This window comes from Rhinopithecus bieti, unplaced genomic scaffold (assembly GCF_001698545.2).
Source record: "Rhinopithecus bieti isolate Rb0 unplaced genomic scaffold, ASM169854v2 scaffold_21075, whole genome shotgun sequence".
Lineage (NCBI taxonomy): Eukaryota > Metazoa > Chordata > Mammalia > Primates > Cercopithecidae > Rhinopithecus > Rhinopithecus bieti.
Window position 1 is genome coordinate 57,679 of NW_016810102.1, and position 13,652 is coordinate 71,330.

The following is a 13,652-nucleotide window of genomic DNA, read 5'->3' on the forward strand; positions in this document are numbered from 1 at the left end:
GTTAAGAAACCTACAATAAAATAACACTAATCTGGAATGGCAACAATAGAAAATGTTTACTCGTAAACTATGGTATGCAACATTGATGTACCATTAAAAAAGAATTTCTCAGCCAGGCGTGGTGGCTCATACCTGTAATCCCAGCACTTTGGGAGGCCAAGGCAGGTGGATCATGGGGTCAGGAGTTCGAAACCAGCCTGACCACAGTGGTGAAACCTCGTCTCTACTAAAAGTACACTGGGCATGGTGGCAGGCGCCTGAATCCCAGCTACTCAGGAGGCTGAGGCAGGAGAATCGCTTAAACCCAGGAAGCGGAGGTTGCAGTGAGCTGTATCATGTCACTGCACTCCAGCCTGGGACACAAGAGCTAAAAATTCTATCTCAAAGAAAAAAAAAAGAAAAAGAAATATAAAATAAAATAACAGAAAAAAGTGGAACTAGCACATAGAAAGTAAACTATATAGGGAGAGTGACATTAGTAAGATGCAAAAATAAAAGGTGCCCTATTCGTTTATCCCCTCACAACAAGAAAATTTGTCAGCCATCCCTGAAAAAAATGCCTCTATGAGAGAATCAGGCATCATGGCTCACACCTGTAAGGACAACTACATGGTACATTAAGGTTGGAGAATCGCTTCAGGCAGGAATTTTAAGACCAGCCTGGGTTATGTAGCAACACTCCATCTTCAAAATAAACTCCTTTAAAGAATCTTTGAGATCCAGGGAGGAAGTTATGAAATTCTGCTAAAGTCCAAGATTGAGGAGTGTTTTTTCCAGGAGGTAGGCCCTCATTCAGGAGGCAAATTACAGGACCCCTGTTCTTGGCTGCAGACCATGAAATGGCCCACCCAACTTGGTCTCACCGCGAATTCTGAACTTACTCTGTAATGATCCCAAACTCCTCCCAGCCACAGTCTGGGAGAGGTCCTGCCCTTCCAGAGGCTTGGAGAAAGACACACATTTATAGCCATGTGGACAGGCCTGCAGACCTTGGGTTTTACTATGGTCCCTGAAGCAGTTCAATGACTCAGTTCCAGCTCCCTGAGCTACAGCTCATGGCCAGTTCTGCCTACATAGAAATCCACACAGTGACCTGGGAAAATCCTCTCTGGTACTCAGTGAAATCCATACTCATCCATATCCCAATAAAAGGCCCACCATATATAGACCCAACTGCAAAAACCTGCCCTGGTGTATTCCCCACAAAGCAAAGTCCTGAAAGATTCAGTCTGTCCAAAAATATAATGGGAATTACAACTACCCAAGCTCCTTGTAACAGTCAACTAAAGGTGGACCCTAGAGCAGACCCAGCATCCTTGTGAGCAAGCTACCTCTCTACTACAAACCCAGAGGGCAACCCATCACTCTGGGGGCCAACATAAAGAGATCTTTACCCCCTGAAACCAGGTTATAAAAACTTAAAGAGGTGTTTGTTTCTTCAAATTCACAGACATCAATGCAAAACTATATGTGCCATTGTCAATTGCTTCTATTTTAACATAGTACTGGAAGTATGTATTAGAAGAATTAGTTTAAAAAAAAAAAGAGGCTGGGCGTAGTGGCTCATGCCTATAATCCCAGCACTTTGGGAGGCCGAAGCGGGTGGATCACGAGATCGAGACCATCCTGGCTAACATGGTGAAACCCTGTCTCTACTAAAAATAGAAAAAATTAGCCGGGTGTGGTGGCGGGTGCCTGTAGTCCCAGCTACTCGGGAGGCTGAGGCAGGAGAATGGTGTGAACCCGGGAGGCGGAGCTTGCAGTGAGCCTAGATAGCACCACTGCACTCCAGCCTGGGCAACAGAGCAGACGCCATCTCCAAAAAAAAAAAAGAAAAGAAAAATAGCCATTGAAATTGAGGACAAATAAGTTGCTGCTGCTGTTGTAAATCATATGATCTTATCTTTTAAAAACCACAACTAGTACGTGAAAACCTGTTTAAACTAATAAATACACTGAGTAAATTACCAAAATGTAAAATTAACGTATGTTATCATTTCATACACTTAAACTATCTGGTAAAATAGAAGAAGAAAACAATCTTATTTACATTAGCATTAAATCATAAATTTCTGAGAAGAAATTTAACCAAGCTGGTAAAAAATCTTTTTTGACAGTTTTGCTCTGTTGCCCAGGCTGAAGTGCAGTGGGGTGATCTCAGCTCACTGCAACCTCCGCCTCCCAAGTTCAGGTGATTGTCCTTCCTCAGCCTCCCAAGTAGCTGGTGCATACCACCACGTCCAGTTTATTTTTTGTATTTTTAGTAAAGACGAGGTTTTGCCTTGTTGGCAAGACCAATCTCGAACTCCTGACCTCAAGTGATCCACCCGCCTCAGCCTCCCAATATGCTGAGATTACAGACGTGAGCAGCCAAACCCAGCCTAAAAATCTTCACAATGAAAGATATATCAATGAAAAAAATTAAGACACAAATAAACTTAAAAATATTTTACATATATGGATTCAAAGAATAAATACTGTTAAAGTGTCATTTATCCAAAGTGACCTACAGATTTAATAAACTCCCTATCAAAATTGCAGTGGTATTTTATTTACAGTAATGGAAAATACAATCCTAAAATTTACATGAAACCACAATAAACTTTTAATAGCCAAAGCAACCTTGAGGAAAAGAACAAAGTAGAAGGTCATCATACTTTATAATTTCAAACTATATTTCAAGGCCATAGTAATAAAACAGGATTGTATGTGCAGAAAATGAAGAAAATCCAATGTAATAGAAACTACTCCCACATATTTCAGACACGATGCAAAAGAGAACTTGAAAATAGTTTAACATAGTTTCTCAAAATTATGCAGATATCTGTGTGTCCCCAAAACAATGGAAAAGCATTAAGATTGTGCAGTCTCCTATATGCCATGAAGAGGACTTGAGCTTTCACCATAAACTTGAAGGAAAAATCACTGAAGGGAAAGTAGAATCCTTAGAGAATTTAAAAGCACAGACAGAATATGCTCCTATGCAAGAGCAAAAGAAAAAAAACCCAGCTCCCCAGAAACAACTTCTTTTGAACACAGCTTCCCAAATCACATTTTTTTTTTTTTGAGACGGAGTCTCACTCTGTTGCCAGGCTGGAGTGCAGTGGCACGATCTTGGCTCACTGCAACCTCCGCCTCCCTGGTTCAAGTGATTTTCCTGCCTCAGCCTTTCAAGTAGCTGCAACTACAGGTACACGCCACCACGCCCAACTAATTTTTGCATTTTTAGTAGAGACAGGGTTTCACCATGTTGGTCAGAATGCTCTCAATCTCTTGACCTCGTTATCCCCCGCCTCCCAAAATGCTGGGATTACAGAAATGAGCCACCGCGCCTGGCCCAAATCACATTTTAAGAACTGGCTTTCTCCTTGACCTTTAGACCTGTTATCTGTGTCATCTGTTATATTCACTGTCACTCTCACCTACCTGGGGGTTTGACTACCATCGCATGTCTCTTCATATTGCAGGGCTCTTTTCCTTGCTCCAGACAAATGATCAGGTCTGGCTTGGAGACAGCAATACCTGTTTTGTTAAAAATGAGTAACATGAATCTTGCTCATATTCTCCCATTATCAACCTAGTAATGTGCTCAGTAAAGAGGATGTAATTATTTTAGTAAATTAATCCCAAAATATCTAATAACATAAATTTCTAAATATTTAGAAAATACTTTAAATTTGTATGTTCTTAATTTCACTACTCAGTACTACTGCATCATTGGTGGTAGCAATTAGATTTTAAGGTGTAGGCAATTTTTATGCCACTAAATTTTTGGAATTATCATTAATCTAGAGTGAAGGATACAGAGTAGCTCAGGAATGAGGAAAGTTCAGGTCAAGATGAAACATCTTAAAGAGATTCGTTTCTAAATGAACAAATCCCCAGGATTTTCTTGAAAACAGGGATCTAAAACTTATTTATGCAACAGGGATCTAAAACTTATTTATGCAAAGCACAAATTTCCAAAAAAATACCTACAGAAAGGAGCAATGAAACCTTTAAATTATGTATTAAAATTATCCTCACCCAGGAAGACCAGGTTTCTGTAGTTATCTAACATCACATTCCTATACAAATTCTGCTGTGAAGTGTCCAGGCATTGCCACTCCTCCAGAGAGAATTCTATGGCCACATCCCTAAATGTCAGTGGTCCCTGAAAAACACACACACACACAAACATATTTACCAACTTGCCCTGGACAGAATTTTTAATTTGACTCAAGGTGGAATGGGAAAGTAGATAACTGGTTTTTACTTATAGGAGTGACTAAAATTATCCAATAAAATAATTTTCAAAACAGAAATATTCTCAAATGTATTCTCCAACTCTGAGAAAAGAGTGGCAGAAGATCCACAACAGCAGTTTATATATGATACTTTTCTAGATAATAAAGTATAGAATTAATGACACAAACACAAACATGTACATTTGTGAGTGCTATATTTACATCATACAGAATGAGCTGTGTATATTTTTCAGATAGAAAGAAATGTTGTGTTACAAGCTAGCTTTAAAATTTTAATGTGTACAATAATAAACTGGAGATCTTGTTATGCAGATTTTCTTTCCAGAGGATCTGGAATAAAGTCTGAGTTTCCAAATTTTAACAAGCTCACCAGTAATGCCAATGTTTTTGGCCCAAGAAGAATATTTTGTCAAACATCCAGTAAGTGGAAGAGCCTGTGTTTTTCCCAGATTTTCTGGCCTGTAAACAAAGATGAGAGCCTTTATTTTCCAAAGACAAATATATACAAAGGAAACCTAAGAAAGAAGGGCAGCTTCCAGATTAAATGTGATGGTTTACGCACATTAGCTGCATAAAGATACTTAATAAAGAAGAGAAAAACAACTCTATAGTAAGAAAAATAAATCCGTCAGGGAGCTCTTTTATTTTATTATACATAAGTTCTGGGTTACATGTTCTGTTACATAGGTATACCAAATGAATCACTAACGTCAACTGAACTAGGACAAATTTGTATGATGTGCTGAGGCAAACAGAAAAACACAGCATCGCTGCTTCAATATTGCCCCTCGCAAAAGCAAATTATAGTCTGAATGTAACCATACATAAATATCAGTTTTATGCCCTCTTTAAGATACAGATAACTCTTACGTTGTTATTTTGTGTGTGTGGTTTTTTGTTTTTTTTTTTCTGAGATAGTTTTGCTCCCTTGCCCAGGCTAGAGTGCAATGGTGTAATCTCGGCTCAGTGCAACCTCTGCCTCCCTGATTCAAGCGATTCTCCTGCTTCAGTCTCCCAAGTAGTTGGGATTATAGGAGCCAGCCACTATGACCAGCTGATTTTTTTTTTTTTAGTAGAGATGGAGTTTCACCATGTTGGCCAGCCTGGTCTCGAACTCCTGTCCACCTCAGCCTCCCAAAGTGCATGGGATTACAGGCGTTAGCCACGTACCTGGCTTATGTTGTTATTTTTAATAGTAATTTTAAGTAGTCTTTAACACCATAGAGAGGTTTTTCTCCTAATATTTTTTTTTTTGGAGATACAGTCTCACTCTGTTGCCCAGGCTGGAGTGCAGTGATGCAATCTCTGATAACTACAACCTCTGCCTCTCAGGCCCAAGCGATTCTCCTGCCTCAGTCTCCCTAGCTTGTAGCTGGGACTACAAGCATGCGCCACCACACTCAGCTAATTTGTGTATTTTTAGGATAGATGAGGTTTCACCATGTTGGCCAGGCTGGTCATGAACTCCTGGTGTCAGGTGATTTGCCCACCTCAACCTCCCAAAGTGCTGGGATTACAGGCATGAGCCACCATGTTTGGCCATCTCTGAGTAATTTTTTTTTAGAACTTTTTGGGTAATAAATGTTATCCTGTTTAAATAAGCATTTTGTTAATTCTGTTTTGCATAGAGCTAATGGAGAACACAAATGGAACCCCAACATTACATGTTCTCCGTATTTTACAAATGACCCCAGCTTGTTGGGAACAGGCCCCCCAAAATCTGGCCATAAACTGGCCATAAACAAAATCTCTGCAGCACTGTGACATGTTCATGATGGCCATGACGCCCATGCTGGAAGGTTGTGGGTTTACCGGAATGAACATCTGGCCCACCCAGGGCGGAAAACCGCTCAAAGGAGTTCTTAAACCACAAACAGTGGCATGAGTGATCTGTGCCTTAAGGATGTGCTCCTGCTGCAGATAACTAGCCCAACCCATCCCTTTATTTCCCATAAGGAATACTTTTAGTTAATCTATAATCTATAGAAACAATGCTTATCACTGGCTTGCTGTCAATAAATACATAGGTAAATCTCTGTTTGAGGCTCTAAGCTGTGAAGGCTGTGAGACCCCTGATTTTCCACTCCACACCTCTCTATTTCTGTGTGTGTGTCTTCAATTCCTCTAGCGCCGCTGGGTTAGGGTCTCCCCAACCAAGATGGTCTCGGCACCAGCTTTTCCCCAACAGGAATTTTGAGTATCTACACCCACAAAGGAAACATTTTTAATGTTGCACATCACAAATTCATGGTGAGAATTCTGCATGGAATATAAGAAGCCATGATGTAGAGAAAGTACAGTAGGCTCTGGTATATAGGAAAGGAGTATTTTTCAGAGACCCTTGACTTATCATAAGAACTTTTTAAAGTAGTTAAAGTAAACTTATTAGGGAAGAAAACTGCAATTAGAGAAGCAAAGGTTCACAAGTACTAAACGCATGGCATTCCAGGAAGAAGAGTGGGCATGATCTGAGACATGTTTAGCTAAGAAAAAAAAAAGACCATTTTTTCCTCTTTTCTCCTCCTTCTCTGGGATTCCTTGTCAGATGAGATTCTCTGGACAAATTACACCTGCATCTTGAGAATATGCCTTTAAAGTGTCAGCACCACCTGTTTACCTGCTAGCACCACACCCACAGGCAGATGACAAGAAAAAGTCCAAAACAGATAAAGTCCACCCATTTCTGTTCTTTATAACAGCAAAGATTCAGGAACAATGAGCTGCTCCACAGAGATAAAAATAAAGTTTCTCTTTCTCTGTCCTCAGGTGCCCTCCCTTGCCACAGACACCAGCAATTTCTGCTACAGTAATGGCAATATGGGCTGCACTGTTCTGTTCCTACCAAATTCAAACAGAACTGGCCCTGTGACCACCCTTTAGTACAAAGGCAGAAATTAATTCTTATGAATGTATTTTGAACCCCTCATAGCTGATTCTGTTCTCACTCTAGAATCACCTGAGGCACTCATTAGGTTGGTGTGAAAGTAATTGTCGTTGCTGCCAATTTCTTTTTAATGGCAAGGAAAAGAAATAAAATAATAAGTAATAATAATAGTTGTTTTTTTGTTTTGTTTTGTTTTTTAACAGCAGAAACAGACCAGGTGCGATGGTTCATGCCTATAATCCCAGCACTTTGGGAGGCCAAGGCGAGTGGATCACCTGAGGTCAGGAGTTCAAGACGAGCCTGACCAACATGGCCAAACCCCATCTCTACTTAAAAAAAAAAAGAAAAAAATTACCAGGATGTGGTGGTGCATGCCTATAATCCCAGCTACTGGGTAGGCTGAGGCAGAAGAATCACTTGAACTCAGGAGGCGGAGGTTGAAGTGAGACAAGATCGAGCCATTGCACTCTAGCCTGGGCGACAGCAAAAATCTCTCAAAAACAAAAAAAGGCGAAAACGACAATTACTTTTGCACCAATCTAATAATTAAAACAACATGGATGCTTCCACCAAGGACATTAAACAGAACTTGCGGAAAGGGCACAAGTAAAAAGATTTCTGCAAACTGGCCATGTAATCCTCATTAGAAGCCTGAGCTGATAATCACTTAGCTAAGCATTGCCTCTCAGACTTTAACGAGCTTATAAATCACTTGGTGATTTTGGCCCCACTCTATGTAATGTGATTCTGCAGGTTTGGAAAGGGTCCATGAATGGGTATTTTAAAGAAGTCCTTGTCAATGCTGATGTTGCTCCCCTTAGGCTCATTATTAGCACTAGTTAGAGGAAGCAGGCACAGCAAAGCGTAGCTTATACTCAGCACTCTTGTCACAACACAAATGAAGACAATCCATCTCCACCCTAAAGTATCTTCTTTGCTGTCTCTTTAAAGTTTACAGATGAAAAAGAAGGCAGCAATGTCTGAATAAGTCTGCCTTTGGAAAACAGCACATACACATGTACACTGCAATGTTTATTAAGCAGACACTGCGTTCACTGTGTTCTCACTCTCAAGAGTTCTCACACAGCGCTTCACTGGGAATAACACATTATGTGATTGAATCCTCATAACACCCTGGGAGCTAGTACTAAACGTTCAGTAACTCCCAGGATTTAGATGAAGGACCCAGTATTTTTATTTCTTCTTCTGTTTCTCTGTCATTGAGTTTTTTAAAAATGTACAGAATAGTGGCTCAAGCCTGTAATCCCAGCACTTTGGGAGGCCGAGACGGGCGGATCACGAGGTCAGGAGATCGAGACCATCCTGGCTAATATGGTGAAACCCTGTCTCTACTACAAAATACAATAAACTAGCCGGGCGAGGTGGCAGGCGCCTGTAGTCCCAGCTACCTGGCAGGCTGAGGCAGGAGAATGGCGTAAACCCGGGAGGCGGAGCTTGCAGTGAGCTGAGATCCGGCCACTGCACTCCAGCCTGGGCGACAGAGCGAGACTCCGTCTCAAAAAAAAAAAAAAAAAAAGTACAGAATAAAAACAAAATACAGACAGATGAGAGAGACACAGAAAGGAAAATTTCAATGTAGTTTAAAGGAATTTTTATTGTGTTTATATTTAGTTTTCTGTGATTTGTGAAACAACCACTGCATCTGCAGGAATAGAAAGTAAGTTGCTGGCCGGGTGCGGTGGCTCAGGCCTGTAATCCCAGCACTTTGGGAGGTCAAGGTAGGTGGGTGGAACACCTGAGGTCAGGAGTTCGAGACCAGCCTGGCCAACAGGGCGAAACCTCATCTCTACTAAAAATACAAATATTAGCTGGGCATGGTGGTGTACACCTGTAGTCCCAGCTACTCAGGAGGCTAAAACAAGAGAATCGAATGAACCCATGAGGCGGAGGTTGCAGTGAGCCAAGATCGCACCACTGCACTCCAGCCTGGGTGACACAGAGAGCGAGACTGTCTCAAAAAAAAAAAAAAAAAAAAAAAAAAAACTGAAATGAACCCTGAGTCAAAAGAAAACAAAGGATTTAGCTGTTCATATGATTTACATACATTTCAAAAAAGCAGAAAAATATCTACGTATAATCTAAATGCTTTAAGAAAACAGAGAAGAGCAAAATATTCTCCCTTATTTTCAGGAAACAGAGTAATAAAGTCTCTTATTTCTAATTTATATTTTCTCCTACAACAGCCAGGCCTCTGGACATACTGTTGAACTCTTGGACATCTGAACTCAGTAGATAACTGGCTTCTGGCATCTAAGCAGTAACCTTGGGCACACTGTGTGCACTTTAAAGAATGTTTATGGGGGCGGGGGAAAAACAGAAGAAAAGAGGTGTTATTCATGAGTGCATACGAATAAAGCAAGTTCTTGGAAACCTACGAAGAGACTTCGATTCTAGCACAGTAACAGTGGGAGACAACAACACCCCACAGACACTATTAGACAGATTATTGAGGCAGGAAATTAACAAAGATATTAGGACCTAAACTCAATACTTGGTCAAATAATCCTAATAGAAATTACTCTCCATCTTAAAACAACATAAATGGCCCGGCATGGTGACTCACGCCTGTAATCCCAATACTTTGGGAGGCCGAGGCAGGCAAACCACCTCAGATCTGTTCAAGACCAGCCTGGCCAACATGGTGAAACCATGCCGACTCTACTAAAATTACGAAAATTAGCTGAGTATGGTGGTGGGCACCTGTGATCCCAGCTACTAGGTAGGCTGAGACACAAAAATCACTTGAACCTGGAAGGCGGAGTTTACAGTGAGCCATACAATTACATGGAACTTAACTCGCTCTTGAATGATATTTGGGTAGATAATGGAATTGAGACAGGAATAAAGAAGTTTTTTGAAACAAATGAGAGCAAAAATACAACACACCAGTATCCCTGGAACACAGCTGAGGCAGTGTTAAGAGGGAAATTTATGCCATTAAATGCTCACATCGAAAAGTTAGAAAGATCTAGATTTAACAACCTAATATCACAAATAAAAGAATGAGAGAAGCAAGAGCAAATCAACCCCTAAACTAGCGGAAGACAAGAAAAAAACTAAAATCAGATGTGAACGGAAGGAGATCTATACATAAAAAAATTACAAAATAACAAGAAATTCAGAAGTTAAATCTTTGAAAAAAATAATAAACTAATAGCTAGATTAATGAAGAAGATTCAAATAAATACAATTGGAAATGACAAAATGAACATTACCACTGAATGTACAAAAATACAAATAACTTGGCCAGGCACAGTGGCTCACGCCTGTAATCCCAGCACTTTGGGAGGCCAAGGACGGTAGATCACCTGAGGTCGGGAGTTTGAGACCAGCCTGGCTTGGCCAACATGATAAACCCCATCTCTGCTAAAAATACAAATATTAGCTGGGTGTGGTGACGCACGTCTGTAATCCTAGCTACTCGGGAGGCTGAGGCAGGAGAATCGCTTAAACCTGGGAGGCGGAGGTTGCAGCGAGTCGAGATCGTGCCATTGCACTCCAGCCTGGGCAACAGAGCGAGACTCCATATTAAAAAAATAAATAAATAAATAAATAAATAAATAAATAAATAAATAAATAAATAACTTGAAATGATTTTCTTCTATGGAAATTGTGGGTTTTTTTCCCATTGTGTAAGTGCCTTGACTCAATGTGATTTATTACTTCAGGATCTATGTAGTACCTTTCTATGCTGTGTGTTCTTCTTCTGTAAACAGGGGATGATAACAACAGTACCTGCCTCAGTGAGTTGCGTAAGTAACCATTACATAGGTAATCCAGGATCATCTTCCCATCCCAAGGTCCTTAACTTTAATCACCTCCACAAGCCCCATTTGCCACATAAAATAACATATGCACAGGTTCTGGGGATTAGCATATGGACATCTTTGGGGAGGTCATTATTCTGCCTACCAGATATGTAGNGACGGGCGGATCACGAGGTCAGGAGATCGAGACCATCCTGGCTAACACGGTGAAACCCCGTCTCTACTAAAATACAAAACTAGCCGGGCGAGGTGGCGGGCGCCTGTAGTCCCAGCTACTCGGGAGGCTGAGGCAGGAGAATCACTTGAACCCAGGAGCAAAGGCTGCAGTGAGCTGAGATCATGCCATTGCAACAAGAGTGAAACTCCATCTCAAAAAAAAAAACAAAGTTGGTTCAACAAACACAAATCAATAAATGTTATTTATCACATAAACAAAACTAAAGACAAAACCCACAAGATTATCTCAATAGATGCAGAAAACCCACAAGATTATCTCAATAGATGCAGAAAAGCTTCTGATAAAATTTAACTTACTTAATATAAAAAACCTTCAACAAACTAGGCATTGAAGGTACATACTTTAGCCTAGCATACTTTAACCTAGCAGTGGCTCACTCACACCTGTAATCCAGCACTTTGGGAGGTCGAGGCGGGCAGATCATGAGGTCAGGAGATCGAGACCACCATGGCTAACACAGTGAAACCCCCTCTCTACTAAAAACACAAAACAAAGTTAGCCGGGCATAGTGGTGGATGCCTGTAGTCCCAGCTACTAGGGAGGCTGAAGCAGTAGAATGGCGTGAACCCAGGAGGCGGAGCTTGCAGTGAGCTGAGATCACGCCACTGCACTCCAGCCTGGGCAACTGAGCAAGACTCCATCCAGCGGGGCGGGGGAGAAGGTACATACTTCAAAGTAATGAGTTGTCTATGACAAACCCACAGTCAACATATTGAATGGACACAAGCTGGAGGAATTCCTCCTTGAAAACTGCCAAAATACAAGGATGCCTTCTCTCACCACTCCGATTTAACACAGAATTCTAAGTCCTGGCCAGAGCAGTCAGGCAATTGAAAAAAAAAAAAAAAAAAAAAGGCATCCAAGGCATCCAAACAGGAAGAGAGAAAGTCAAACTATCCCTGTTTCTAGATGACACGATTCTATACCTAGAAAACTCTGTATTCTCTACAGAAAAGCACTTTAAAATGACAACTTCAGCAAAGTTTCAGGATACAAAATAAATGTACAAAAATCAGTAGCATCTCTGGTACATCAAAAACATCCAGGCCAAAAGCCAAATCAAAAACAATTCCATTCACAATTTCCACACAAAAAAAATAAAAAATCTAGGGATACAGCTAACCAGGGCAAGAATTACAAGACATTGTTTAAAGAAGTCAGAGATGACACAAATGGAAAATCACTGAATGCTGACAGACAGAAAAGACTGGTATCATTGAAATGGCCATACTGCCCAAAGAAATTTACAGATTTAAGGCTGGGCATGGTGGCTCACGCCTGTAATCCCAGGAGTTTGAAACCAATCTGGCCAACATGTCGAAACCCCATCTCTACTAAAAATACAAAAATTAGCTGGGTGTGGTGGTGCATGCCTGTAATCCCAGCTACTTAGGAGGCTGAGGCTGAAGAATTGTTTGAACCTAGGAGGCGGAGGTTGCAGTGAGTCGAGACTGAGCCATTGTACTCCAGCCTGGGCGACAAGAGCAAAACTTCGTCTCAAAAAATAAATAAATAAATAAAAATTTACAGATTTAATGCTATTTTATCAAATTACCAAAAGATTCTTAACAGAAAAAAAACTATTTTAAAATTCATATGAAACAAAAACAAACAAAACAAACAAACAAACAAAACTCAAATAGCCAGGGCAATCTTAAGCAAAAAGAACAAAGCTGGAGTCATTACATTACCCGACTTCAAACTATAGTACCAGGCTGCGTTACCAAAGCAGCATGGTACTGGTACCAAACAAACAAACAAACAAACAAACCAGGCTCATAGACCAATGCAACAGGATAGAGAGCCCAGAAATAATGCCACACACCTATAACCACCTGATCTTCTACAAAGCTGACAAGAGGAATGTGGGAAGAATTCCCTATTTAGTGGTGCTGGCATAACTAGCTAGCACTATGTATAAGATTGAAACTGGACCCCTTCCTTACACTACATACAAAAGTCAACTCAAGATAAATTAAAGACTTAAATTTGAAACTTAAAATTAAACAAAAGCCCTGGAATATAACCTAGGAAAGACCATTCTAGACATAGGAACTGGCAAATATTTCATTATGAAGATACCAAAAGCAATTGCAACAAAAGCAAAAATGGACAAATGAGACCTAATTAAACTAAATGGCTTCTTCACACCAAAGGAAACTATCAACAGAGTAAAAACACAACCTACAGAATAATAGAAAATATTTGCAAACTATGCTTCTGCCAAATGTCTAATATCCAAAATTGATAAAGAACTTAAGCAGGTTTAAAAAAAAAAAAAAAAAAACTAAGAAGGAAAAAAGCATGAAGAGATGTTCTTCAAGAGAAGAAAACACATGTGGCTAACAAGCATATTAAAAAATGCTCATTATTAATCATTAGAGAAATGTAAAGAAAAACCACAGTGAAATACAATCTCACACCAGTCAGAATGGCTATCACTAAAAAGTCAAAAAAAAAAAAAAAAAAAAAAAAAAAAAAAAAAAAAAAAAAAA

At 40.2% G+C, this 13,652-nt stretch overlaps 1 protein-coding gene across 1 annotated transcript in view; it reads right to left on the reverse strand.

The window, feature by feature from the left end:
• Positions 1-13,652, reverse strand: part of LOC108541731 (zinc finger protein 273) — a 33,394-nt gene that overhangs the window by 12,768 nt on the left and 6,974 nt on the right. The window contains exons 2-3 of the mRNA XM_017891357.1: positions 4,027-4,153; positions 3,427-3,522 (exon numbers count right to left, since the gene is read on the reverse strand). Coding sequence (XP_017746846.1) covers positions 3,427-3,522; positions 4,027-4,153 — 223 coding nt within the window. The remainder of the gene's footprint in view (positions 1-3,426; positions 3,523-4,026; positions 4,154-13,652) is intronic.